Genomic DNA, 26118 nt, shown 5'->3' on the forward strand with positions numbered 1-26118 from the left:
TCTAATGCAAGCTTAACACATTAAAGCCTAACTTATCACTCAAAACAGCTTTTTAAGAGATTTTTGCACAAACTGAAACTATTGTGGTGATTAAAGAAACAATAAATGTGTCTGGATCATCCCAGTGTTTATTTTCAACCTCATGAAACCAAGTTTCCATTTTCCTCTAAAGGGGCTGCAACACCCAGCTGCACAAAACCTTCACTTTTTTTAACAGTTTCACTCTTTGAATATTTTTCATTTCTTACAATCAGAATTCTCCAATAGATTTGTAGAAGAAAATTATTTTCTTTCAGGCATCACCAACTGAACCTGTTATGTTAACGTCTCAAGCTCCAGCCTAACCTCATTGAATTTTGCTTAGCAAAGTACTTTTCAACTCTAATAATTAGTAAGATTATATTTCTTATCATCTGTTGGTCGTCTGACCTGATAAACTTCAATGAACATTATGTCACAGGAGTGATTGTCTCTAAAAATGGGCTCCTGCACGCTTGCAGACATTTTTCCATCACAACTTATGGATGATGAAGGATTTGATTAAAGCTGTGAAACATTACTGATAAACTTCATGTGATGTTACAATAAAGACAATTTTCTATTAAAATCGGTGACTTTTCTAACTCACCTCTGACCTTTGAACAGTAGTGTGTACTGTATGCTTGTATGTAATTGTATCTGACCTGGATTTTATCACCAGTTTCAAATAAGAATCTTCTTTAAAGTCTGTCTTTCAATACAAATGAAGTTAAACTTTATCAAGGCTGATGGTAAACTGTCCCTAACAAGTCCACTTTATTGCGTGCTCATTGACTTTCTCCTATCAGGGCTGTTTAACAAGCCCACTTTATACATGCTTATTAATCTATCACGCTTATCAGTGGCTTATGGTTGCTTAAAGCCTATGTCTGAACTTGACCACAGAGGCAGAGCATCATTCAATCTTGGCAGCAGCTCCAGGATGACAAACTCCACTTTCTCTGCATCAAGACAGCTCATAACTTTTTAACAGTCTCTCCTGATAGTCTCATATCATCTGCTCTAATAAATAACGGTACACTATCATTACAATGTAGACTACAGCTCAAAAGTCTGAGGTGAATTAGAAATGTCTTGTTTTCAGAATAGACTCAAATTAGGTTTCAGATTGAATCACAGCAAGTTTTAAAAAATAATCATATAAATGCTTAATATTAACACTGATCACAAATCATGAATGATTTTTAATAGAATATCTACAGAGGTGTTCAGAGACCCATTTTCAGCAATAATCCCTCCTGTGTTCAGTGGTACATTGTCTTATCTAATGCAAGCTTAACACATTCAAGCCTAACTTATCACTCAAAACAGCTTTTTAAGAGATTTTTGCAAAAACTGAAACTATTGTGGTGATTAAAGAAACAATAAATGTGTCTGGATCATCCCAGTGTTTGTTTTTAACCTCATGAAACCAAGTTTCCATTTTCCTCTAAAGGGGCTGCAACACCCAGCTGCACAAAACCTTCACTTTTTTTAACAGTTTCACTCTTTGAATATTTTTCATTTCTTACAATGAGAATTCTCCAATAGATTTGTAGAAGAAAATTATTTTCTTTCAGGCATCACCAACTGAACCTGTTATGTTAACGTCTCAAGCTCCAGCCTAACCTCATTGAATTTTGCTTAGCAAAGTACTTTTCAACTCTAATAATTAGTAAGATTATATTTCTTATCATCTGTTGGTCGTCTGACCTGATAAACTTCAATGAACATTATGACACAGGAGTGATTGTCTCTAAAAATGGGCTCCTGCACGCTTGCAGACATTTTTCCATCACAACTTATTTATGATGAGGGATTTGATAAAAGCTGTGAAACATTACTGATAACCTTCATGTGATGTTACATTAAAGCCAATTTTCTATTAAAATCAGGGACTTTTCTAACTGACCTCTGACCTTTGAGCAGTAGTATTTACTGTATGCTTGTATGTAACTGTATCTGACCTGGATTTTATCACCAGTTTCAAATAAGAATCTTCTTTAAAGTCTGTCTTTCAATACAAATGAAGTTAAACTTTATCAAGGCTGATGGTAAACTGTCCCTAACAAGTCCACTTTATTGCGTGCTCATTGACTTTCTCCTATCAGAGCTGTTTAACAAGCCCACTTTATACATGCTTATTAATCTATCACGCTTATCAGTGGCTCATGGTTGCTTAAAGCCTATGTCTGAACTTGACCACAGAGGCAGAGCATCATTCAATCTTGGCAGCAGCTCCAGGATGACAAACTCCACTTTCTCTGCATCAAGACAGCTCATAACTTTTTAACAGTCTCTCCTGATAGTCTCATATCATCTGCTCTAATCAATAACCATACACTATCATTACAATGTAGACTACAGCTCAAAAGTCTGAGGTGAATTAGAAATGTCTTGTTTTCAGAATAGACTCAAATTTGGTTTCAGATTGAATCACAGCAATTTATCAAAATAATCATATAAATGCTTAATATTAACACTGATCACAAATCATGAATGATTTTTAATAGAATATCTACAGAGGTGTTCAGAGACCCATTTTCAGCAATAATCGCTCCTGTGTTCAGTGGTACATTGTCTTATCTAATGCAAGCTAAACACATTAAAGCCTAACTTATCACTCAAAACAGCTTTTTAAGAGATTTTTGCACAAACTGAAACTATTGTGGTGATTAAAGAAACAATAAATGTGTCTGGATCATCCCAGTGTTTGTTTTCAACCTCATGAAACCAAGTTTACATTTTCTTCTAAAGGGGCTGCAACACCCAGCTGCACAAAACCTTCACTTTTTTTAACAGTTTAACTCTTTGAATATTTTTCATTTCTTACAATCAGAATTCTCCAATAGATTTGTAGAAGAAAATTATTTTCTTTCAGGCATCACCAACTGAACCTGTTATGTTAACGTCTCAAGCTCCAGCCTAACCTCATTGAATTTTGCTTAGCAAAGTACTTTTCAACTCTAATAATTAGTAAGATTATATTTCTTATCATCTGTTGGTCGTCTGACCTGATAAACTTCAATGAACATTATGACACAGGAGTGATTGTCTCTAAAAATGGGCTCCTGCACGCTTGCAGACATTTTTCCATCACAACTTATGGATGATGAAGGATTTGATTAAAGCTGTGAAACATTACTGATAAACTGCATGTGATGTTACATTAAAGCCAATTTTCTATTAAAATCTGGGACTTTTCTAACTGACCTCTGACCTTTGAGCAGTAGTGTGTACTGTATGCTTGTATGTAACTGTATCTGACCTGGATTTTATCACCAGTTTCAAATAAGAATCTTCTTTAAAGTCTGTCTTTCAATACAAATGAAGTTAAACTTTATCAAAGTTGATGGTAAACTGTTCCTAACAAGTCCACTTTATTGCGTGCTCATTGACTTTCTCCTATCAGAGCTGTTTAACAAGCCCACTTTATACATGCTTATTAATCTATCACGCTTATCAGTGGCTCATGGTTGCTTAAAGCCTATGTCTGAACTTGACCACAGAGGCAGAGCATCATTCAATCTTGGCAGCAGCTCCAGGATGACAAACTCCACTTTCTCTGCATCAAGACAGCTCATAACTTTTTAACAGTCTCTCCTGATAGTCTCATATCATCTGCCCTAATTAATAACGGTACACTATCATTACAATGTAGACTACAGCTCAAAAGTCTGAGGTGAATTAGAAATGTCTTGTTTTCTGAATAGACTCAAATTAGGTTTCAGATTGAATCACAGCAATTCATCAAAAATAATCATATAAATGCTTAATATTAACACTGATCACAAATCATGAATGATTTTTAATAGAATATCTACAGAGGTGTTCAGAGACCCATTTTCAGCAATAATCCCTCCTGTGTTCAGTGGTACATTGTCTTATCTAATGCAAGCTTAACACATTAAAGCCTAACTTATCACTCAAAACAGCTTTTTAACAGTGTCAGTAATAGATAATTATACGCTATCATTGTAATCAATCTACACTACAGCTCAAAAGTTTGAAGTCAATTTTTACCTGGTTTATAATCATGTGATTGGTCCACAAATCAGTGTCTAAAAAACGCTCATTTTTATCTGTGTCTATCATCAAAATTTGAGTTGATTGCAATCTCTCCCTAACAAGTTCACTTTATTGCGTGCTCATCAATCTCCTCTACATCTCAGCTAACTGAAGTCAGTTAGAAACGTCTTTTTATCTTAAAAAAAAAAACAAGATTTCTTTTTTATATTTTGTAAATTGGTTTTGATTTATTTGGTTTTGCAGATAAATATAATTGTTTAAAACTTGCATTGATCACCAATTATGATTAATGTTTGATAAAATATTTGCTGGTGTGTGGATTACAACAATAATAGCGAGTGTGCAGATTATATTACCTTCCCTCAGTTTATCACATTAAATCTCATCTTACTAGTGACCCAGCAGTTTTTCCAAATACAGCTGTACTAACCAACATCATTTTTTCAAGTAATATAAAAATCATTTTTATATATTACCTTTATAAACATTCCATTTTTTCTTTCTAATGTCATTAAATCAAGTTTGCACATTTTTATAACAACATTTGGACCTCCAGATCTTTTTAGCTTTCAGTTTTTTCTCAGTGTCACACATGGATTAGTTTTCATCTCTTTCAATAGGAAAGTCAAATCTTCAGACCTTAAAGCAATCTTTGTTTCTTTCAATCATCCTAATATTTTTAATCTCCTGTAATATAATTGCAGTTAACCAGAGCTTAGCTACTCTGATCTACAGTGATTTTGGGGGTTTGGATTTGTTTTTCACAGGTGCAGAGCCTTTTTCTACAAAATTCCGAATAAACTGCATTTTTTAAAAGTATCATTAACCATGTAGACTGACAAGTAACTAACCATGTAACACAGTAATCAGTAGAGAAGAAAGAAAATAACCCATTTCAACATTTCTAATTCAGAGCAAAATTATTGATCTGATTAAGGAAACAGTAAATTTGGCCACATTATTGTCCTGATCCTCCAGTTTTCACTTTCCAATGTGACTAAATAAAATTCAACTGTTTTTTTTTTAATAAAAGCAGATGCACATCCATATATTTCTTACAGTAAGAATCCTCCAACAGCCTTTCAAAAGAAACATTTTTTGTCTTTCCTCAATTTTGAGAGTAACTGAAGCCACAAACCTGAAGCTTGAGACCCCAAACTAACCAAATTTAATGTTTCCTTAATCAGCACAGTAATTTTTAACTCTTTGTGTGTTATGTTTACTCACAGTTTTGATGCTTGCTTCTTCGACTTGATCCACCATCGCTCTGCTGTTTTCTCCTCATGCTTCTCCTTCATGCGTCCTGTCCTCAAATATAATCCAACCTGCCTCCTTGTTTCCTCCTTGACTTGTATTAGCAAAATTTCCAGTTAAATTAAGAGAAATCCAGAAAAGTTTTCCTGCTTCAAAAGCTCTTCCAGTTGCCTGTCTTCTTGTCCTCCTTTAAATGTGCATTTTTCTACATTTGTATTTATTTGACTTCATATTGCCATGACAACATAGCACAGAGCATCATGGTAGATTAAGGCAGGTGGTTCTCTCCTGTGCAGAAATGCTGGTGTTCCATAGTGATGTAAAAGTATGTTAATAATCTTTAAACAGACACTCACTGATCCTGTAAGAGCAGGAATTTAACTGCAAACCGTCACAGTCCCCATCAGCATAGCTGGACTGGCCATCGGGCATACCGGGCATTTGGCCGGTGGCCCGATGGTAATTTTTTGTTTTAAATAGGCCGATGTTTTGTTGTTGTTGTCTTTTTTTCGTAACCGTGTAGACAGTGAAAGGTGGGGATTGGACAGATGCTGGCAGACGTGTAAAAATAACTCAATTGTTTGGTAGTGGCTATGGTGGAGCTTTCACAGATTCAGTAAAATTAGCAAGTGGTGGAGGTCAGCAGGTGGATGGGGGAAAGGGGAGGCGGAGGTGGAGAGACCCAAGGCGGCTGCCAGTCCGACTGTCAGGTGAAATGAGCTTCAGGTAAGAAGTTATGACCTGCAGTCTATCTGGGTCAGATATAAACCAAGTTTTGGTGTAGTTTATTTTCGTTGTGCTAACTTTTTACAGTCAGTTACAATAACTTGTACTGTGTACTAGCTAGCATGACAGAGTTTCTATACAGTTGGGTGGGTGCTATGATGTTACTGGTGAACTTTATTTTATTCATATGGTGAGTTAGTAGAGTTGCCTACCATCCTGTAAAAAACGTAATCCTCTGGTATTCAGAGTTAATATTAAGCATTTCGCATTGAGCTGAAAATAAATGGGATTTGTCCCGTACTTCAGCTACAATAAAAAAAAGACAAAAAGCTGGAGTTATTCTGTGTCTTTACGCTGTCAGCTTCTTCTCTCATTCTCCCCCCTCCCTCTCCTGCTGCTACTTCAATCGTGAAACTGATCAACGATCAGCTGATCGGCGTTTCTGCCGCCTCTCTCCTGTCTCTCTTGCTTGTTTATCTCCCGCTTTGCGCCAGAAAGAGGAAACTAGTGGAGGTCGGGTTAAACAGCAGCAGCGCCTTTAAACTTGATAAGCTGTTGTTAGAATTTATTTAATATTACTTTCTAGTATCAGCTGATGTTTGTTGGAGCCGTAAAAGCTGCTGGTCATGATATCGGTTTGGTTATCTGGTGAGAGGGAAACATGAAGAAGAAACCAGGAGATGTCCTTACTGAATCATCAGAGCTGAACAGGTGATGGAGAAACAGGTTTACCTTTTAGGTGACATGAATGGGTTGAAGGAAAGCTATGAACTGTTTCTGAGAGACAACTTACACCAGGATCCTTTTCTATGTAGCTGACAGCTGGTAACTGTGCAGGGGCGGGTCTAGCAAAGTTTTGCCATGGGGCCAGGTAGAGCATTAAAGGGAAAGGGGGGCACAAAGAAATACTTTTCTTTCTTATTCTCATTTAAAATTTCTAGCTTTTAACAAATAATTATCCAAATCTTACAACCAAAGTTTTCATCTGATGTCAAATGTATAGAAATCCATTATTGTACATATTAGTTTTTTTCAGGGTCCCAACATAATTTCTTCAGAAGAAAGTACTGTACATGATGCCAGTATTTTCCCACATTTTCTAGATACTGTACTAGTACTTTGTGTAAAATGCCATCAAAAAGTCAGTTAAGTTTTATTCGTTCTCACCTGTCTTTCTGTCTCCTTTCACTTTTAAAAGGTTGCCATGTTAGAAAACATATTTTGCCCTGCCATGCTGTTTATTGATGTGGTAAATAAATAGTGTATGAAAATTATCACTAAATCTTATTATTTTTAATATTCAGTAATGGTCATGTCTTACCTCTAGTCTGCTCTGTCTTAATTTCAGGTTTCCACCATATGTTGTAGATAGTTCAGGAAGTTAACTCAACCAAGCAGTCTTTGGGTTTCGGCTAAGTACTGTTTAGAATACCAGAATAGGGAGCCTCCAGCCTCCAGTCCCTCCTGCTCAGACTATGAAAACTTCCAGATGGTTCCCACTCTGGAGACCTCCTACCTTGCGTGGGCTGCAAAGAACGAGTTCCTCAACTTGGTGCCTGATAATGAAGAAATGCGACCAGGGTGAGTAATGCCATATTAACCTAAATACTGTCACTAAGACATGTGTCTCACAGACCAAATGTAAGTCGACACTCATGTTCTCTAGTTCAAGCAGAAATGATGTGGATTGATTCAAATTCCTGAGCCTGGATGATTTCAGCTGGAAACAAACCAACTCTGCTTCTTCCTCAGAAAAACAAGCGCTCTCTTAAAAAATAAATAAATGAATAAAATCACTTCTTTTCAGATCTGTTGTGTCCAAGAAGGGTTTTCTAAGCTTTATGGAGCCTCGCTCTAACTCATGGGTGAAGCATTTTGTGGTTGTTCGCCGGCCCTACGTCTTCATCTACAACAGCAACCAGGACCCCGTGGAGCGAGGCGTCCTCAACCTCTCCACAGCACAGGTGGAATACAGCGAAGACCAGCAGGCCATGCTTATGGTTTGAGGCAGGATAGAGAAAGGCTGGATGTAACACGCTTGTCTTTAATGAGAATTCATTCAAAATGTTTTGGTGCACGTTGGCCAGTTTTGGACACATTGATTGATGAAATGGCAAATGGACTGGGATTTATCATTTGAATGAACATAAATATAATGTGATGTTTTCTTTTCAGACGCCCAACACATTTGCAGTCTGCGCAAAACATGGAGGCATCCTCCTGCAGGCCAACAACGAGAATGACATGAACGACTGGCTGTACGCCTTTAATCCTCTGCTAGCAGGAACAATAAGGTACACACACACAGACACACACGCACCTCTCACACCACAGTCAAACGTACAGCTTCTGCACCCTTCAAAAACATTCCCTTCTCCTCACAACGTAAAACTCTCCCCACAGATCTAAGTTGGCGAGGAAGAACTGAGCGGGCGGAGCGGTACGCGGGAAAACCACCGCTTCCATCCTTTATGAAAAGCCTTTGAAAATACCGAAAATACCAAGTGTTAAAACGTATTAATCATTGTGATTCTTGATGGTTTTCTCTTGTAAGTAGACTTGTGGCTTAAGTCTCTTTTCATGCAACTCAAACGTTTAAGTTCCACAGAACTTTTGCCTCCCCGCTTCCCTCCAGCAACCCCGCTGCCAACTTAGCTTTCCTCCTCTCTATTCCCTCCCTTCAGCTTTTTGTGTTTTTGTTTCGATGACAATTCGACAACAATTTTGTTCCGCTTGGTTGTCATTCCCAAACTCCCCTAACTAAGTAGCATGTTGTAGTAGTCTACTTGTGTGTGCACGACTGTTTAGAAACTTTCGGTTTGCCAATTATCTGTACAAAAAAATGTCTCTATCAGTTTTATTTGTCTCCTGAAATGAGTTTCATTTTATTTTGGGGGTTTTTGCTGTTGGTTTTTTATTAAATTAACATGCTTGAATGATACCTGCAGCAGTCCTCAGGAGAAGACCAGGTTTGCTCAGTTTCAAACGAAAAACAAAAATGAACCAAATCAACCAGCTTACATTTGAAACCATGAAGGAAAAATCTACAGATATCTCAAAGTGACGTGTTAGTTTACGCTCTGCTACCTAAACTATAGCTGCTAATAGATTTATAGGGTATTTTTCTTCTCGCAGTGAATTTGCATCAGGCTGAACCGTCTCTGAAACAAAAACTCAAAGTGGGAATGAACTTTGACAGGAGGGCCACGCCCAATTTCCTCTGTCATCCACGTCATACTTAGATCCTCCTCAATCTGTGTACATACGCCGCCTCCAAACCCCCGATAGTGCCAGTGTCAGTTAGTGAGTCAGTAAAATACTGACTCACTAACAGGGTTACAAGGAGATGAGGAGGAGGACTAGGAGGATGAAAACGAACTAAGGAGAGAACTTGATTTGTACATGCAGTCTGTTCTGGGATGAGTGTGGTAGTTAACCCTCGTTTAACACATCCCTCTCTGCTCCTCTAGCTCGCTCTATCTCACTGAGAATCAGAAAGCCTTGACATTTACTGCTATTAACTTTACACTCTTGTTGTAAAGACGCAAAGAAAACACAGTGAAAAGGTTAGAAGGACGTAAGGAAAAAGAATGAATGAATGGTTTAATAGAAGGAAAGAAGTTAAAGGGACTACATATTCAAAGGTCTTATTTCTGATACTACCCCATGAAAATATTTGCTATTTTAGTGTGAACTAAGAGAGGGTTTGAATGTAAGACAGAGGAGACCTAAAATGTAACCCCCTGCACCTCGACTGAGGAGGTGAGTTATATTAGTGCTTCCTCTTTATTAGAAAGCGGTTTAAGTGAATTAGAAGTCTGTTGTTTTTTTGGAGGAGATCTACTCATTAGTCATGCTAGACATCCATCTGAACTCTATCAAAATAAAGGTGTATTTTAACTCATTTTTATTTTTTCTAATATCAGAGGTCTAGGACTATACAAAGTAGCTGGTGAGATCTAAAACGACAGCAGACTTATTGTGTCTTTCTTTACCTCATCACTTTTTTCTGTGTGTGTTTTTCTGTTGATGCCTTTCAAACAAAACTAGCCATGATATTTTCCACCTTCCCCCTCTGACAATTAATATCAGTTAACCAAGCCCCCTTTCAGATTTGTTCACCAAAAGAAAAGAAAAAAAACCCCGTCATTAACGCTGTTTATTATTTGTCAGACCGGTTTTATTTTCATACTTTGTAAATATCTATGTTGTATGGAGCTTGAACTAAAATGTAAATATGTTTACTGTATTTGTAATAATTATAATCCATTCGCTGTACAGCATAGATGTGTCATGCAGATATCCTAATTCTGTGTATGGTAATCTTGCACCATTGAACTGTTAGTGAATGAGGCAACAATAAAAGTGGGAAACGTGCATTAGCAGATCAAGTGCTGCCTGCTTATTTCCTGCTTTATGTGAGCTTCTGCTGTAGTTTATTATGTGCTTTAGTCCCAAGAAACCACCCTTTTACTGTGGCGCACAATAAGATCTTCTGATGTTTGGTGTCATCTTCCTGTGATCTCCTGTGAACAGGTGGATTCATTCATTTCAAGTTTATGTATGTAGCACCAAATCACAGCAGGGGCTGAACACTGTAAAGACTCTAGAATAATTATGGAGGCACAACATTTAAAGTTCCCATCCTTCCATCCCACAGACCTAAAAGTTAGTTATATGATAAACATCCTCATATGGAGACAGTTTTTTTAATAGGCCAAAACAAGTCATTGTTTACAAAAATGTACATTTTATTGGACAAAATGAGGTAAACAGTGAAGAAAAGTATGAGAAAACGGAGCATAGGATCTCCGGAGACTGTGGCAACTAGAATTATTGTATACGTGTGTGTATTAAGGACTGAAACAGACAAAGAATGAATCAGACAATGAAGCAATGTCCTTTTTAAATGTTTATTTATAAACAGGATAAAACCATTCAAGTATTGAGTCATGAATAAAACATCAACCTCTGATCTGCTAATTGGGAAACAGAGGATGTCAGTGTATTTTTCAGTGCTAGTCCAAATTGAGTGAGATGACTTTACATTTGAATAGATTCGATTACAAGTTATATTTGGTTTTAATTGAATGAGTTCAATTTGATTTAAATCAAGCCAATTCACAACATATAAACTTGAAATATATGATAAGATAAAGGTTGTGCAATAATACAGAGAAAGCCCCAACAATCAAATGACCCCCTATGAGCAAGAACTTGGCAACAGTGGGAAGGAAAAACTCCATTTTCGGCAGAACCAGAATCAGGGAGGGGCCATCTGCCTCCACCGGTTGGGGTAAGAAAATGAAACTAAACTATAGGGAGACAAAGAGGAAAGATGTTCATGATATATATGAAACTTTCCGCTAGCCTTGACTAAAATATTGTTTTTGACAGGAAAGTATTGTTTCATTCATTCATGTTTATTCCACGAGGTGGACAGCAGGAATAAAACAAACCAGATACTAAGAAATAAAGTATACAATGAAATTTTCTCGATATGCTAAAATTCCCACTGAGACTGGATAAGATTATTCTAAAACTGGTCAAAATACAATTCTCTTCATGCACAGAAATCTCACCCAGTCCCACAACCCAGGACGAATATTCCTTATGTGTTCTTGAGCTGGACAGAAATTCCTCTTGCTGAGCGGGGTCCACGCCAGCCTCGTGTCAGGCAGATGAGGAGCCTCCTGTCCCAGTCTCATCCGTCCACTGGGCCCATCACATCCCAGCCCAGTTCGCATTCTGCATTGGAGTCCGTCGCTCGATACCACCGCGGCTCCCCTCACGTCATCACCTGTAAGTAAAAACAAATAGGAGCCAGAACCATCATCCCGGAAGCTGCCCTGGCTTATAGCCATGGCGACCCTCTCCCAACACGGCTGCACCCAGTGAACAACAGTGAGACGCTACTGACAAATGCAGGCAGTGGTATACATCTGCCCTGATGTCAATCACACACGTTGTCTCCTACTGTCGCCGTTCCTGCTGTCGGGACTGGGTCACCACATCACGCTGACCGGTCTCCAGACACGGCGTCGCACCCCCCACGATCATGCAGCGGCTCCCTCTTTTCCACCTGGCCTTCATGCGTTCCTCTTCCAATCAAGGGCCTCTCTCCTTCCAGTGCTCAGCTTGCTTCCTTTTAATACGACTTTAAAACAGCTGAAAGGACACCTCTGGACACACCCATGCCTCAACATGTGATCACTATCAGCTAATTTTTCCCATGCCCAGCTAATCCACAGTGGATTAAAACAACATAAAATGACACAATAAAAACATGCGATACAAACAGAATAAAATCATGCAAATAAAAACTACACTCACAAATAGATACTAAAATCAGAAGAAAACCAAGATAAACGATGAATACAAAATTTCTACTGTGTGCAACTCTTTCAGTCTTTGAATATTTTTCAATATTTTTCATTTCTTACAATCAGAATTCTCCAGAATTCTAACTTTTCTAACTGACCTCTGACCTTTGAGCAGTAGTGTGTACTGTATGCTTGTATGTAACTGTATCTGACCTGGATTTTATCACCAGTTTCAAATAAGAATCTTCTTTAAAGTCTGTCTTTCAATACAAAATAAGTTAAACTTTATCAAGGCTGATGGTAAACTGTCCCTAACAAGTCCACTTTTTTGCGTGCTCATTGACTTTCTCCTATCAGAGCTGTTTAACAAGCCCACTTTATACATGCTTATTAATCTATCACGCTTATCAGTGGCTCATGGTTGCTTAAAGCCTATGTCTGAACTTGACCACAGAGGCAGAGCATCATTCAATCTTGGCAGCAGCTCCAGGATGACAAACTCCACTTTCTCTGCATCAAGACAGCTCATAACTTTTTAACAGTCTCTCCTGATAGTCTCATATCATCTGCTCTAATCAATAACGGTACACTATCATTACAATGTAGACTACAGCTCAAAAGTCTGAGGTGAATTAGAAATGTCTTGTTTTCAGAATAGACTCAAATTAGGTTTCAGATTGAATCACAGCAATTTATGAAAATAATCATATAAATGCTTAATATTAACACTGATCACAAATCATGAATGATTTTTAATAGAATATCTACAGAGGTGTTCAGAGACCCATTTTCAGCAATAATCCCTCCTGTGTTCAGTGGTACATTGTCTTATCTAATGCAAGCTTAACACATTAAAGCCTAACTTATCACTCAAAACAGCTTTTTAAGAGATTTTTGCACAAACTGAAACTATTGTGGTGATTAAAGAAACAATAAATGTGTCTGGATCATCCCAGTGTTTGTTTTTAACCTCATGAAACCAAGTTGACATTTTCCTCTAAAGGGGCTGCAACACCCAGCTGCACAAAACCTTCACTTTTTTTTAACAGTTTCACTCTTTGAATATTTTTCATTTCTTACAATCAGAATTCTCCAATAGATTTGTAGAAGAAAATTATTTTCTTTCATGCGTCACCAACTGAACCTGTCATGTTAACGTCTCAAGCTCCAGCCTAACCTCATTGAATTTTGCTTAGCAAAGTACTTTTCAACTCTAATAATTAGTAAGATTATATTTCTTATCATCTGTTGGTCGTCTGACCTGATAAACTTCAATGAACATTATGACACAGGAGTGATTGTCTCTAAAAATGGGCTCCTGCACGCTTGCAGACATTTTTCCATCACAACTTATGGATGATGAAGGATTTGATTAAAGCTGTGAAACATTACTGATAACCTTCATGTGATGTTACATTAAAGCCAATTTTCTATTAAAATCAGGGACTTTTCTAACTGACCTCTGACCTTTGAGCAGTAGTGTGTACTGTATGCTTGTATGTAACTGTATCTGACCTGGATTTTATCACCAGTTTCAAATAAGAATCTTCTTTAAAGTCTGTCTTTCAATACAAAATAAGTTAAACTTTATCAAGGCTGATGGTAAACTGTCCCTAACAAGTCGACTTTATTGCGTGCTCATTGACTTTCTCCTATCAGAGCTGTTTAACAAGCCCACTTTATACATGTTTATTTATCTATCACGCTTATCAGTGGCTCATGGTTGCTTAAAGCCTATGTCTGAACTTGACCACAGAGGCAGAGCATCATTCAATCTTGGCAGCAGCTCCAGGATGACAAACTCCACTTTCTCTGCATCAAGACAGCTCATAACTTTTTAACAGTCTCTCCTGATAGTCTCAAATCATCTGCTCTAATAAATAACGGTACACTATCATTACAATGTAGACTACAGCTCAAAAGTCTGAGGTGAATTAGAAATGTCTTGTTTTCTGAATACACTCAAATTTGGTTTCAGATTGAATCACAGCAATTTATCAAAATAATCATATAAATGCTTAATATTAACACTGATCACAAATCATGAATGATTTTTAATAGAATATCTACAGAGGTGTTCAGAGACCCATTTTCAGCAATAATCCCTCCTGTGTTCAGTGGTACATTGTCTTATCTAATGCAAGCTTAACACATTAAAGCCTAACTTATCACTCAAAACAGCTTTTTAAGAGATTTTTGCACAAACTGAAACTATTGTGGTGATTAAAGAAACAATAAATGTGTCTGGATCATCCCAGTGTTTGTTTTTAACCTCATGAAACCAAGTTTCCATTTTCCTCTAAAGGGGCTGCAACACCCAGCTGCACAAAACCTTCACTTTTTTTTTAACAGTTTCACTCTTTGAATATTTTTCATTTCTTACAATCAGAATTCTCCAGTAGATATGTAGAAGAAAATTATTTTCTTTCAGGCATCACCAACTGAACCTGTCATGTTAACGTCTGAAGCTCCAGCCTAACCTCATTGAATTTTGCTTAGCAAAGTACTTTTCAACTCTAATAATTAGTAAGATTATATTTCTTATCATCTGTTGGTCGTCTGACTTGATAAACTTCAATGAACATTATGACACAGGAGTGATTGTCTCTAAAAATGGGCTCCTGCACGCTTGCAGACATTTTTCCATCACAACTTATGGATGATGAAGGATTTGATTAAAGCTGTGAAACATTACTGCTAAACTTCATGTGATGTTACATTAAAGCCAATTTTCTATTGAAATCAGGGACTTTTCTAACTGACCTCTGACCTTTGAGCAGTAGTGTGTACTGTATGCTTGTATGTAACTGTATCTGACCTGGATTTTATCACCAGTTTCAAATAAGAATCTTCTTTAAAGTCTGTCTTTCAATACAAATGAAGTTAAACTTTATCAAGGCTGATGGTAAACTGGCCCTAACAAGTCCACTTTATTGCGTGCTCATTGACTTTCTCCTATCAGAGCTGTTTAACAAGCCCACTTTATACATGCTTATTAATCTATCACGCTTATCAGTGGCTCATGGTTGCTTAAAGCCTATGTCTGAACTTGACCACAGAGGCAGAGCATCATTCAATCTTGGCAACAGCTCCAGGATGACAAACTCCACTTTCTCTGCATCAAGACAGCTCATAACTTTTTAACAGTCTCTCCTGATAGTCTCATATCATCTGCTCTAATCAATAACGGTACACTATCATTACAATGTAGACTACAGCTCAAAAGTCTGAGGTGAATTAGAAATGTCTTGTTTTCTGAATAGACTCAAATTTGGTTTCAGATTGAATCACAGCAATTTATGAAAATAATCATATAAATGCTTAATATTAACACTGATCACAATTCATGAATGATTTTTGATAGAATATCTACAGAGGTGTTCAGAGACCCATTTTCAGCAATAATCCCTCCTGTGTTCAGTGGTACATTGTCTTATCTAATGCAAGCTTAACACATTAAAGCCTAACTTATCACTCAAAACAGCTTTTTAAGAGATTTTTGCACAAACTGAAACTATTGTGATGATTAAAGAAACAATAAATGTGTCTGGATCATCCCAGTGTTTGTTTTTAACCTCATGAAACCAAGTTTCCATTTTCCTCTAAAGGGGCTGCAACACCCAGCTGCACAAAACCTTAACTTTTTTAAAAAGTTGCACTCTTTGAATATTTTTCATTTCTTACAATCAGAATTCTCCAATAGATTTGTAGAAGAAAATTATTTTCTTTCATGCATCACCAACTGAACCTGTTATGTTAACGTCTCAAGCTCCAGCCTAACCTCATTGAATTTTGCTTAGCAAAGTACTTTTCAACTCTAATAATTAGTAAGATTATATTTCTTATCATCTGTTGGTCGTCTGACCTGATAAACTTCAATGAACATTATGACACAGGAGTGATTGTCTCTAAAAATGGGCTCCTGCACGCTTGCAGACATTTTTCCATCACAACTTATGGATGATGAAGGATTTGATTAAAGCTGTGAAACATTACTGATAAACTTCATGTGATGTTACATTAAAGCCAATTTTCTATTAAAATCGGGGACTTTTCTAACTGACCTCTGACCTTTGAGCAGTAGTGTGTACTGTATGCTTGTATGTAACTGTATCTGACCTGGATTTTATCACCAGTTTCAAATAAGAATCTTCTTTAAAGTCTGTCTTTCAATACAAATGAAGTTAAACTTTCTCAAGGCTGATGGTAAACTGTCCCTAACAAGTCCACTTTATTGCGTGCTCATTGACTTTCTCCTATCAGAGCTGTTTAACAAGCCCACTTTATACATGCTTATTAATCTATCACGCTTATCAGTGGCTCATGGTTGCTTAAAGCCTATGTCTGAACTTGACCACAGAGGCAGAGCATCATTCAATCTTGGCAGCAGCTCCAGGATGACAAACTCCACTTTCTCTGCATCAAGACAGCTCATAACTTTTTAACAGTCTCTCCTGATAGTCTCAAATCATCTGCTCTAATAAATAACGGTACACTATCATTACAATGTAGACTACAGCTCAAAAGTCTGAGGTGAATTAGAAATGTCTTGTTTTCTGAATAGACTCAAATTAGGTTTCAGATTGAATCACAGCAATTTATCAAAATAATCATATAAATGCTTAATATTAACACTGATCACAAATCATGAATGATTTTTAATAGAACATCTACAGAGGTGTTCAGAGACCCATTTTCAGCAATAATCCCTCCTGTGTTCAGTGGTACATTGTCTTATCTAATGCAAGCTTAACACATTAAAGCCTAACTTATCACTCAAAACAGCTTTTTAAGAGATTTTTGCACAAACTGAAACTATTGTGGTGATTAAAGAAACAATAAATGTGTCTGGATCATCCCAGTGTTTGTTTTTAACCTCATGAAACCAAGTTTCCATTTTCCTCTAAAGGGGCTGCAACACCCAGCTGCACAAAACCTTCACTTTTTTTTAACAGTTTCACTCTTTGAATATTTTTCATTTCTTACAATCAGAATTCTCCAATAGATTTGTAGAAGAAAATTATTTTCTTTCATGCATCACCAACTGAACCTGTTATGTTAACGTCTCAAGCTCCAGCCTAACCTCATTGAATTTTGCTTAGCAAAGTACTTTTCAACTCTAATAATTAGTAAGATTATATTTCTTATCATCTGTTGGTCGTCTGACCTGATAAACTTCAATGAACATTATGACACAGGAGTGATTGTCTCTAAAAATGGGCTCCTGCACGCTTGCAGACATTTTTCCATCACAACTTATGAATGATGAAGGATTTGATTAAAGCTGTGAAACATCACTGATAAACTTCATGTGATGTTACATTAAAGCCAATTTTCTATTAAAATCGGGGACTTTTCTAACTGACCTCTGACCTTTGAGCAGTAGTGTGTACTGTATGCTTGTATGTAACTGTATCTGACCTGGATTTTATCACCAGTTTCAAATAAGAATCTTCTTTAAAGTCTGTCTTTCAATACAAATGAAGTTAAACTTTATCAAGGCTGATGGTAAACTGTCCCTAACAAGTCCACTTTATTGCGTGCTCATTGACTTTCTCCTATCAGAGCTGTTTAACAAGCCCACTTTATACATGCTTATTAATCTATCACGCTTATCAGTGGCTCATGGTTGCTTAAAGCCTATGTCTGAACTTGACCACAGAGGCAGAGCATCATTCAATCTTGGCAGCAGCTCCAGGATGACAAACTCCACTTTCTCTGCATCAAGACAGCTCAAAACCTTTTAACAGTCTCTCCTGATAGTCTCATATCATCTGCTCTAATCAATAACGGTACACTATCATTACAATGTAGACTACAGCTCAAAAGTCTGAGGTGAATTAGAAATGCCTTGTTTTCAGAATAGACTCAAATTAGGTTTCAGATTGAATCACAGCAATTTATGAAAATAATCATATAAATGCTTAATATTAACACTGATCACAAATCATGAATGATTTTTAATAGAATATCTACAGAGGTGTTCAGAGACCCATTTTCAGCAATAATCCCTCCTGTGTTCAGTGGTACATTGTCTTATCTAATGCAAGCTTAACACATTAAAGCCTAACTTATCACTCAAAAAAGCTTTTTAAGAGATTTTTGCACAAACTGAAACTATTGTGGTGATTAAAGAAACAATAAATGTGTCTGGATCATCCCAGTGTTTGTTTTTAACCTCATGAAACCAAGTTTCCATTTTCCTCTAAAGGGACTGCAACACCCAGCTGCACAAAACCTTCACTTTTTTAAAAAGTTTCACTCTTTGAATATTTTTCATTTCTTACAATCAGAATTCTCCAATAGATTTGTAGAAGAAATTTATTTTCTTTCATGCATCACCAACTGAACCTTTTATGTTAACGTCTCAAGCTCCAGCCTACCCTCATTGAATTTTGCTTAGCAAAGTACTTTTCAACTCTAATAATTAGTAAGATTATATTTCTTATCATCTGTTGGTCGTCTGACCTGATAAACTTCAATGAACATTATGACACAGGAGTGATTGTCTCTAAAAATGGGCTCCTGCACGCTTGCAGACATTTTTCCATCACAACTTATGGATGATGAAGGATTTGATTAAAGCTGTGAAACATCACTGATAAACTTCATGTGATGTTACATTAAAGCCAATTTTCTATTAAAATCGGGGACTTTTCTAACTGACCTCTGACCTTTGAGCAGTAGTGTGTACTGTATGCTTGTATGTAACTGTATCTGACCTGGATTTTATCACCAGTTTCAAATAAGAATCTTCTTTAAAGTCTGTCTTTCAATACAAATGAAGTTAAACTTTATCAAGGCTGATGGTAAACTGTCCCTAACAAGTCCACTTTATTGCGTGCTCATTGACTTTCTCCTATCAGAGCTGTTTAACAAGCCCACTTTACATGCTTATTAATCTATCACGCTTATCAGTGGCTCATGGTTGCTTAAAGCCTATGTCTGAACTTGACCACAGAGGCAGAGCATCATTCAATCTTGGCAGCAGCTCCAGGATGACAAACTCCACTTTCTCTGCATCAAGACAGCTCATAACTTTTTAACAGTCTCTCCTGATAGTCTCATATCATCTGCCCTAATCAATAACCATACACTATCATTACAATGTAGACTACAGCTCAAAAGTCTGAGGTGAATTAGAAATGTCTTGTTTTCAGAATAGACTCAAATTAGGTTTCAGATTGAATCACAGCAATTTTTAAAAAATAATCATATAAATGCTTAATATTAACACTGATCACAAATCATGAATGATTTTTAATAGAATATCTACAGAGGTGTTCAGAGACCCATTTTCAGCAATAATCCCTCCTGTGTTCAGTGGTACATTGTCTTATCTAATGCAAGCTTAACACATTAAAGCCTAACTTATCACTCAAAACAGCTTTTTAAAGATTTTTGCACAAACTGAAACTATTGTGGTGATTAAAGAAAAAAATAAATGTGTCTGGATCATCCCAGTGTTTGTTTTTAACCTCATGAAACCAAGTTGACATTTTCCTCTAAAGGGGCTGCAACACCCAGCTGCAAAAAACCTTCACTTTTTTTAACAGTTTCACTCTTTGAATATTTTTCATTTCTTACAATCAGAATTCTCCAATAGATTTGTAGAAGAAATTTATTTTCTTTCAGGCATCACCAACTGAACCTTTTATGTTAATGTCTCAAGCTCCAGCCTAACCTCATTGAATTTTGCTTAGCAAAGTACTTTTCAACTCTAATAATTAGTAAGATTATATTTCTTATCATCTGTTGGTCGTCTGACTTGATAAACTTCAATGAACATTATGACACAGGAGTGATTGTCTCTAAAAATTGGCTCCTGCACGCTTGCAGATATTTTTCCATCACAACTTATGGATGATGAAGGATTTGATTAAAGCTGTGAAACATTATTGATAAACTTCATGTGATGTTACATTAAAGCCAATTTTCTATTAAAATCAGGGACTTTTCTAACTGACCTCTGACCTTTGAGCAGTAGTGTGTACTGTATGCTTGTATGTAACTGTATCTGACCTGGATTTTATCACCAGTTTCAAATAAGAATCTTCTTTAAAGTCTGTCTTTCAATACAAATGAAGTTAAACTTTCTCAAGGCTGATGGTAAACTGTCCCTAACAAGTCCACTTTATTGCATGCTCATTGACTTTCTCCTATCAGAGCTGTTTAACAAGCCCACTTTATACATGCTTATTAATCTATCACGCTTATCAGTGGCTCATGGTTGCTTAAAGCCTATGTCTGAACTTGACCACAGAGGCAGAGCATCATTCAATCTTGGCAGCAGCTCCAGGATGACAAACTCCACTTTCTCTGCATCAAGACAGCTCATAACTTTTTAACAGTCTCTCCTGAAAGTCTCATATCATCTGCTCTAATCAATAACGGTACACTATCATTACAATGTAGACTACAGCTCAAAAGTCTGAGGTGAATTAGAAATGTCTTGTTTTCAGAATAGACTCAAATTAGGTTTCAGATTGAATCACAGCAATTTTTGAAAAATAATCATATAAATGCTTAATATTAACACTGATCACAAATCATGAATGATTTTTAATAGAATATCTACAGAGGTGTTCAGAGACCCATTTTCAGCAATAATCCCTCCTGTGTTCAGTGGTACATTGTCTTATCTAATGCAAGCTTAACACATTAAAGCCTAACTTATCACTCAAAACAGCTTTTTAAAGATTTTTGCACAAACTGAAACTATTGTGGTGATTAAAGAAACAATAAATGTGTCTGGATCATCCCAGTGTTTGTTTTTAACCTCGTGAAACCAAGTTGACATTTTCCTCTAAAGGGGCTGCAACACCCAGCTGCACAAAACCTTCACTTTTTTTAACAGTTTCACTCTTTGAATATTTTTCATTTCTTACAATCAGAATTCTCCAATAGATTTGTAGAAGAAAATTATTTTCTTTCAGGTATCACCAACTGAACCTGTTATGTTAACGTCTCAAGCTCCAGCCTAACCTCATTGAATTTTGCTTAGCAAAGTACTTTTCAACTCTAATAATTAGTAAGATTATATTTCTTATCATCTGTTGGTCGTCTGACCTGATAAACTTCAATGAACATTATGACACAGGAGTGATTGTCTCTAAAAATGGGCTCCTGCACGCTTGCAGACATTTTTCCATCACAACTTATGGATGATGAATGATTTGATAAAAAGCTGTGAAACATTACTGATAAATTGCCTGTGATGTTACATTAAAGCCAATTTTCTATTAAAATCAGGGACTTTTCGAACTGACCTCTGACCTTTGAGCAGTAGTGTGTACTGTATGCTTGTATGTAACTGTATCTGACCTGGATTTTATCACCAGTTTCAAATAAGAATCTTCTGTAAAGTCTGTCTTTCAATACAAATGAAGTTAAACTTTATCAAGGCTGATGGTAAACTGTCCCTAACAAGTCCACTTTATTGCGTGCTCATTGACTTTCTCCTATCAGAGCTGTTTAACAAGTCCACTTTATACATGCTTATTAATCTATCACGCTTATCCGTGGCTCATGGTTGCTTAAAGCCTATGTCTGAACTTGACCACAGAGGCAGAGCATCATTCAATCTTGGCAGCAGCTCCAGGATGACAAACTCCACTTTCTCTGCACCAAGACAGCTCATAACTTTTTAACAGTCTCTCCTGATAGTCTCATATCATCTGCTCTAATAAATAACGGTACACTATCATTACAATGTAGACTACAGCTCAAAAGTCTGAGGTGAATTAGAAATGTCTTGTTTTCAGAATAGATTCAAATTTGGTTTCAGATTGAATCACAGCAATTTATCAAAAATAATCATATAAATGCTTAATATTAACACTGATCACAAATCATGAATGATTTTTAATAGAATATCTACAGAGGTGTTCAGAGACCCATTTTCAGCAATAATCCCTCCTGTGTTCAGTGGTACATTGTCTTATCTAATGCAAGCTTAACACATTAAAGCCTAACTTATCACTCAAAACAGCTTTTTAAGAGATTTTTGCACAAACTGAAACTATTGTGGTGATTAAAGAAACAATAAATGTGTCTGGATCATCCCAGTGTTTGTTTTTAACCTCATGAAACCAAGTTTCCTCCTCCGTGAATCGCAACCTTATCGTGGTGGAGGGGTTTGTGTGTCCCAGGGATCCCAGGGGCTATGTTGTCTGGGGGCTTTTGCCCCCTGGTAGGGTCTCCCATGGCAAATTGGTCCTGGGTGAGGGACCAGACAAAGAGCGATTCAGAAGACCCTTATGAAAAGAACACCGAGGGAACAGTTTACCCTTCCCGGGATAGGGTTACCGGGGCCCCGCCCTGGAGCCAGGCCCGGGGAGGGTGCCCGAGGGCGAGCATCCTGTGCATTAGTCCATGGGGCCTGGCCGGGCACAGCCCGAAGAGGAGACATGGGCCCATCCTCCCGCAGGACCACCACCCGCAGGAGGCGCCATAGGGGTCGGGTGCATTGTGTGCCGGGTGGCGGCCAGGAGCGGAGGCCCTGGCGGACTGACCCCCGGCTGCCAAGACTGGCAATAGGGACATGGAATGTCACCTCTCTGGTGGGGAAAGAGCCTGAGTTAGTGCGTGAGGTTGAGAGGTACCGGCTAGATATAGTCGGGCTCACCTCTATGCATGGCTTGGGCTCTGGAACCAGTCTCCTGGAGAGGGGCTGGACTCTGTCTCAGTCTGGAGTTGCCCCTGGTGAGAGGCAGAGAGCTGGGGTGGGTATTCTAATATCCCCTCGGCTTGCTGCCGGTACGTTGGGGTTTTTCCCGGTGGACGAGAGGGTTTGTTCCCTGCGCCTTAGGGTCGGGGAACGGGTCCTGACTGTCATCTGCGCTTATGCGCCGAGTGGCAGTTCGGAGTACCCAGCCTTCTTAGAGTCCCTGGGGGGGGTGCTGGAAGGTGCTCCACCTGGAGACTCTGTTGTCCTGCTGGGGGACTTCAATGCTCACGTGGGTAACGACAGCGAGACCTGGAGGGGCGTGATTGGGAGGAACGGCCTCCCTGATCTGAACCCGAGCGGTGCTTTGTTATTGGACTTCTGTGCTAATCACAGTTTGGCCATAACGAACACCTTGTTCGAACATAAGAGTGTCCATAAGTGCACGTGGCACCAGGACGCTCTAGGCCGTAGGTCGATGATCGATTTTGTAATCGTATCACCAGACCTGCGACCATATGTTCTGGACACTCGGGTAAAGAGAGGGGCTGAGCTGTCAACTGATCACCACCTGGTGGTGAGTTGGATCAGGTGGCGGGGGAGGACGCTGGACAGACCTGGTGCACCTAAACGCGTAGTGAGGGTGTGCTGGGAACGACTAGCAGAGGCCCCAGTCCGCGAGATCTTCAACGCACACCTCCGGCAGAGCTTCAACAGCATTCCGAGGGAGGCGGGGGACATTGAGTCCGAATGGACCATGTTCAGCGTCGCCATTGCCGAAGCTGCTGCATTGAGCTGCGGCCGCAAGGTGGTTGGTGCCTGCCGTGGTGGTAATCCCCGAACCAAATGGTGGACACCAGAGGTGAAGGGAGCCACCAGGCGGAAGAAGGAGTCCAATCGGGCTTGGTTAGCCTGTGGGACTCCGGAGGCAGCCGACAGGTATCGACAGGCCAAGCGGAATGCGGCTCGGGCAGTGGCTGAAGCAAAAACTCAGGTGTGGGAGGAGTTCGGAGAGGCCATGGAAAAAGACTTTCGGACTGCCTCGAAGAGATTCTGGCAAACCGTCAGGCGTCTCAGGAGGGGAAAGCGGTGCTCTGCCTGCACTGTGTATAGTGCTGGCGGAGCGTTGCTGACGTCGACTGAGAAAATTGTCAGGCGGTGGAAGGAATACTTCGAGGACCTCCTTAATCCCACTGACGCGTCTTCCGAGGAGGAAGCAGAGTCTGGGGATGAGGGGAATGACCCGCCAATTTCCGGGGGCGAGGTCACTGAGGCAGTTAAACAACTCCTTGGTGGCAGAGCCCCTGGTGTTGATGAGGTCCGCCCCGAGTTCCTGAAGGCTCTGGACGTTGTAGGGCTGTCTTGGTTGACACGCCTCTGCAATGTTGCGTGGAGATCAGGGGCAGTACCACTGGACTGGCAGACCGGGGTGGTGGTCCCCATCTTTAAGAAGGGGGACCGGAGGGTGTGTTCCAACTACAGGGGGATCACACTCCTCAGCCTCCCCAGGAAAGTCTATGCCAGGGTGCTAGAAAGGAGAGTTCGTCCGCTAGTCGAACCTCGGATACAGGAGGAACAATGCGGTTTTCGTCCTGGTCACGGAACACTGGACCAGCTCTTCATCCTCTCGAGGTTACTTGAGGGTGCATGGGAGTTTGCCCAACCAGTCTACATGTGTTTTGTGGACTTGGAGAAGGCATTCGACCGTGTCCCTCGGGGTGTCCTGTGGGAGGTGTTGCGGGAGTATGGGGTGTCTGGCCCATTGCTACGGGCCATTCGATCCCTATACAACCGTTGCAAGAGCTTGGTTCGCATTGCCGGCAATAAGTCGGACTTGTTCCTGGTGGGTGATGGGCTCCGCCAGGGCTGCCCTTTGTCACCGGTTCTGTTCATAATTTTTATGGACAGGATTTCTAGGCGCAGCCAAGTGGCGGAGGGCTTTCGCTTTGGTGGCCTCAGAATCTCATCTCTGATTTTTGCGGATGATGTGGTTCTGTTGGCTTCATCGGGTGAGGGCCTTCAGCTCGCACTGGAGCGGTTCGCAGCCGAGTGTGAAGCAGCAGGAATGAGGATCAGCACCTCCAAATCTGAGGCCATGGTTCTCAGCCGGAAAAGGGTGGAGTGCCCACTCCGGGTCGGGGATGAGTTCCTGCCCCAAGTGGAGGAGTTCAAGTATCTCGGGGTCTTGTTCGCGAGTGATGGGAGAAGGGAGCCGGAGATCGACAGACGGATTGGGGCTGCAGCTGCAGTAATGCGGACGCTGCACCGGTCCGTCGTGGTGAAGAGGGAGCTGAGTGTAAAAGCGAAGCTCTCAATTTACCGGTCGATCTACGTCCCTACCCTCACCTATGGCCACGAGCTGTGGGTAGTGACCGAAAGAACGAGATCGCGGATAAAAGCGGCGGGAATGAGCTTCCTCCGAAGGGTGGCTGGCCTCTCCCTTAGAGATAGGGTGAGAAGTTCGGCCATCCAGGAGGGGCTCAGAGTAGAGCCGCTGCTGCTCCACATCGAAAGGAGCCAGCTGAGGTGGTTTGGGCATCTGACAAGGATGCACCCTTGGGCGCCTCCTGGGTGAGGTGTTCCAGGCATGTCCCACCGGGAGGAGGCCCCGGGGAAGACCCAGGACACGCTGGAGAGATTATATCACTCGGCTGGCCTGGGAATGCCTTGGTATTCCCCCGGATAAGCTGGAGGAGGTGGCTGGGGAGAGGGAGGTATGGGCCTCTTTGCTTAGGCTGCTGCCCCCGCGACCCGGCCTCGGATAAAGCGGAGGAAGATGGATGGATGGATGGAAACCAAGTTTCCATTTTCCTCTAAAGGGGCTGCAACACCCAGCTGCACAAAACCTTCATTTTTTTTAACAGTTTCACTCTTTGAATATTTTTCATTTCTTACAATCAGAATTCTCCAATAGATTTGTAGAAGAAAATTATTTTCTTTCAGGCATCACCAACTGAACCTGTCATGTTAACGTCTCAAGCTCCAGCCTAACCTCATTGAATTTTGCTTAGCAAAGTACTTTTCAACTCTAATAATTGGTAAGATTATATTTCTTATCATCTGTTGGTCGTCTGACCTGATAAACGTCAATGAACATTATGA

General features: G+C 39.5%; 1 protein-coding gene across 1 annotated transcript; it reads left to right on the top strand.

The window, feature by feature from the left end:
• Positions 1-5458: 5458 nt before the first annotated feature.
• LOC148100881 (kinesin-like protein KIF1B) lies at positions 5459-9772 on the top strand. The gene is made up of 4 exons (XM_087847259.1): positions 5459-7608; positions 7835-7991; positions 8203-8321; positions 8431-9772. The coding sequence occupies exons 1-4, from the start codon at positions 7517-7519 to the stop codon at positions 8453-8455; spliced, it is 393 nt and encodes a 130-aa protein (XP_087703385.1). The 5' UTR covers positions 5459-7516; the 3' UTR covers positions 8456-9772.
• The last annotated feature ends 16346 nt before the right edge of the window (positions 9773-26118 follow it).

The sequence above is a fragment of the Neolamprologus brichardi genome, chromosome 10, assembly GCF_056152115.1.
Source record: "Neolamprologus brichardi isolate AB-2024 chromosome 10, ASM5615211v1, whole genome shotgun sequence".
In the NCBI taxonomy this organism is placed as follows: Eukaryota; Metazoa; Chordata; class Actinopteri; order Cichliformes; family Cichlidae; genus Neolamprologus; species Neolamprologus brichardi.